The sequence below is a fragment of the Pocillopora damicornis genome, chromosome 6 (assembly GCF_964200805.1).
Source record: "Pocillopora damicornis chromosome 6, jaPocDami1.2, whole genome shotgun sequence".
NCBI lineage: Eukaryota > Metazoa > Cnidaria > Anthozoa > Scleractinia > Pocilloporidae > Pocillopora > Pocillopora damicornis.
Window position 1 is genome coordinate 21420753 of NC_142675.1, and position 3832 is coordinate 21424584.

The 3832-nt window shown below is 38.8% G+C and overlaps 1 protein-coding gene across 1 annotated transcript; it reads right to left on the reverse strand.

Annotated features, from left to right (window-relative positions):
* Positions 1–1030: 1030 nt before the first annotated feature.
* Positions 1031–3509, reverse strand: LOC149044411 (putative skeletal organic matrix protein 5). Its single transcript, XM_089210740.1, has 2 exons — positions 3335–3509; positions 1031–3008 (listed from the first exon to the last, which is right to left on the reverse strand). The coding sequence occupies exons 1-2, from the start codon at positions 3482–3484 to the stop codon at positions 2490–2492; spliced, it is 669 nt and encodes a 222-aa protein (XP_089066866.1). The 5' UTR covers positions 3485–3509; the 3' UTR covers positions 1031–2489.
* Between the last annotated feature and the right edge of the window lie 323 nt (positions 3510–3832).

The following is a 3832-nucleotide window of genomic DNA, read 5'->3' on the forward strand; positions in this document are numbered from 1 at the left end:
ATAAGTTTTCCCATTGACAAGTTTGCGACGGCAGTGTTAATGAAAGATAATTTCGAGTATATCAAGGCCAAAGTTGCTATTTAAGGAAAAACTTGCCGACGAAAACGCAAATGACAGTACAGATGACTTTGCAAGAAGGAAAATCGAAGAGTTGTCGTGAAATTCTGCGCTATGACAAAAAAAAAAAACAGAAATCAATTACTAGGTGTTGGAAACCTATACATATCATTAAAGACTGATAACAAAAAAAACTTTTAAAGAGAGTCTTTTGGTTTAAATTTTTAATAAGTTGTGAAAATGGGTTCCTATTTACGTGTTAACTCAATAATTTACATAAAGGACTTCGAAATAAATGTACCAACGTATGATTAATTCTCAATAAAGTTTGGTTTTTAGCAACACTTCAGAGCACAAATTTCCTCTTAACGAGGAAATGTTTAAGCGTTGATGGCATGATTCATTGGGCGTGTGTCCAGATAATTAAAAAAATTTTTGTTCCTCTTCCCAAGTATAAACGAATAATAACGGGCAAAAGCGATATTCAGATGCTAACATCAAACAAGTATCAAGTGCAAATAAAAAAACCTTGAGAAAACGCTGTTTCTGACATCAGAGCAGAGAATTGAAATAAAACGGAATAGACAAAAATAAAAAAACATGTTAAAAGAAATCGAATCTTCTCGTCAGCAAAGGAACGAATCTTAGCTTTGTTTCAAATGCGATCAGTGACGAACTGCAGTCAAGAGCTAATTTTCCTGTGAACATTTCCATGGCGCTGACTTCAACCAATAGAATTTTAAAAATGATTGCAGCTGCTTCGACTTTTCTGACGTGCAAACCAATGCGGTCATTGTTCACTCAAACATGCCAATAGAAACAATTTTATCTTGTATTCCTACCACTGAGAAAGTGAGGGAAGGGGTGGGCGCTTATTCAAAGGGGGGGACGCTTTTTTGACATTATGAAAGAGGGAGTAGGCACTTATTCGGGGAAGGGTACTTATTAGAGCGTGGGCGCTCAGTCGAGGATATACGGTATTCATTATTTGTAACCTTTATTCCGAGCAGACATCATCTTATTTTAAGTATCTGATGAACTCTTGTATTTGGCACAGTGAACATTCAATTCTAAGATTACTCCACTATATTGTAATTCTTCTAATTGCAAAAAATTTACATAATTATGAATTTGAATTAGAAATCTTGATTCTAGTCGTATTGTCTTACTGTGGTGTTTCTAATATGGTGTCTCGGCGCCCCTCTTTTTAACTTATTTTTATTCAAATAATCTTTTGCCTAATGACTATAAATATATGAAAAATCATATTTGTTCAATGCGGTGAAGAAACGAATATAAACGATCCTCGCAGCTATGAACACTACTGCACTAGTAGTTGAAATAAGACCTGAAAAAAAATTCAGGCCCGCACGGGATTTGGACCCATGACCTCTGCGACACCGGTGCAGCGCTCTATCAACTGAGCTAATGAGCCAACTGGGAGCTGGTCCAAATAAACCATCCAAGTGGTGAATAATGACTTACTTGTTTTTCATTTATTTTATACCTACTGTCATCAAATTATCATATGCACTTTTTTTAGCGGTTGTGGAGAAATTGCTGCATAATAAGGTTCTTGTGTCGGACGTATTTCTTCGTACAGATCAGGCCCCGGTTGTTCGAAGATCGGATAACGCTATCCACTGGATAAATCTCTATCCAGTGGATAACGCTCTACGTTTTGCTATTTTATCCGCTGGATAGCGATTGATTAGTTGGAGAGCGTTATCTACCCTTTATACAACTAGGCCCTGGTGTTAGGTATAGTATATAGTCTTTACAAGTGATTACATACTTGCATGAAGGGCTAGTTCGCAAATCTTAATGATTAAAAATAATTAATAATAGTTATTATTAATAATAATAATTAGTAATAATTAAACAATAGACCACACTTTCTATCAGTTTACTGGCTTAATAACTCACGTGGGATGTTGGAGGAGGAGGACAGGTTTGTAAATCACGAGCTAAGGGTTGTCAAAGAAATATGCAAAAAGCAAAACAGATAAAGCTCAATATGATTTGGTCAGCAAAGGCCTATTATTAGTGGTAATGTTTGGCGAGTGCCTGAAAATGTCTCGTGTTGCTATCCTGGCTTTACTTCTTTTTTAAGATTTAAACATCAAAGCAGTTTTAGTAACCAGTCAACTGAATTTCCGTAAAACATAGGGCTCAAAACGTTGTACAAATGGAACCCATGCGGGAAAAGTCGTCTCCACCCGTCTTCGCACTCGCCGCAAATTGGAAAAAAAGCAATTTAGAAGCCGAACTAAACAGCAAGCAATCTATCGTCTCCTTAGCAAGTTCTCACTTTGGCGTTTGAGGGGAGAAAGGAGAGGGATGGATAGATGGAAAAGGGCTTTTTTCGGTACCCCACCTCACCTCCCACATTTTTCGTGAGTTTTCTAACGTAATACATGGATTGAAAGAGTTTACTGCACCAAAATATATCCCATAGCTTTGATATTTCTGTTACCGTTATCTGGGGAATGAGCTGCTACGTTTCCGCACGTAGCGGAGTAATCAGGATATCCTCCGGTACCAAAACCAATTCTGGAGTCACAAGAGCCACAATCGTTTTCCTGGTTAGCTACATAACCAACTCTTGCTTTAGAATGAGAACTTGCAGTACATACAGCATTGAAGCCCTCCTTGTTACAGCCCAAATGCAAAGAGCCCTCCGCACCAATCAACTTCTTCCACTCGTTACGACCCAGTGAAGTAGCGCGGTATGTCCCATCAGCAATCAGTGAGTGCAGAGAGTTGGCTTGCTTGTTAATGACAATAAACCTGAGCTGTCCACTTATCTTCATACCGAGACAGATCTTGGAGAAAGGTGTGATCCAATAGGTTGGTAACTTGGTCTCTTGTGAGTCAAACCCAGTCCTCCCGCCAAGAGTGTTGTATTGGTTTTTATCACTCCAGTAGTCAGAGTTATAGTGAAACGTTGTCTAAAAAGAATTAAGAGGATTTAATTTATCCTTGAATGTAAATAACAAGATGCATCACCAAAGGAAGGACCTCATGAAATCAGTAATAAAGTTAGCGTACAAGCCATCAATCTATACCCTACTTGCAGGTCCTTGCAGGCGTTTTAGATATTAGGGTATTGTAGCACTCATGCCAGAGGAATTTCCGCAAGCAGGGACCGCGATAAGAATATTTGCAATTTGCTAAGAGATTCTATCGTAGTTTCGACGCTTCTGAAACTTTCTTGCTCCCGCTTCATCACCCGCAAGAAAACCCCGCCAAGAATATTCCGCCTTATGGGGCTTACCTTGCTGCCGTCAATCTTCATTAGAGGCGTCCATCCTCCATCTCCGCATCCAAAATCCCCCATCTGACAAAGGACTTTGATTGGTTTAGAGTCAAGGTCCAGTGGAACCAGTTGACTGGCGTTTGACCTGCTTGATGCGAAAACATCCATTCTTTATCGTATTATTAGAGGGGGTAAGTTTCTCAAGAAACTGTGGTGCTGCGTCGGTGGGAGAGTATAACAGGGTAATTTAGTATTATCAACTGAGTTGATAACGTAAATAGGCCACCGTAAAGAGTTTCAAAACTGACGTTTCGAGCGTTAGCCCTTGGTCAGAGCCCTTCGTTAATTGCTCGAAACGTCAGCTTTGAAACTCTTTACGGTTGCCAATTTACTTTATCAACTCAGTTGATAATAATAAATTACTCCGTGAAAATATTAGTTTCCGGCGAACAATCTTCTCTTGACGTCGAAACTATTCGATAATTTTGACTCTTTTTTTATGCTCGAAAAGATAAT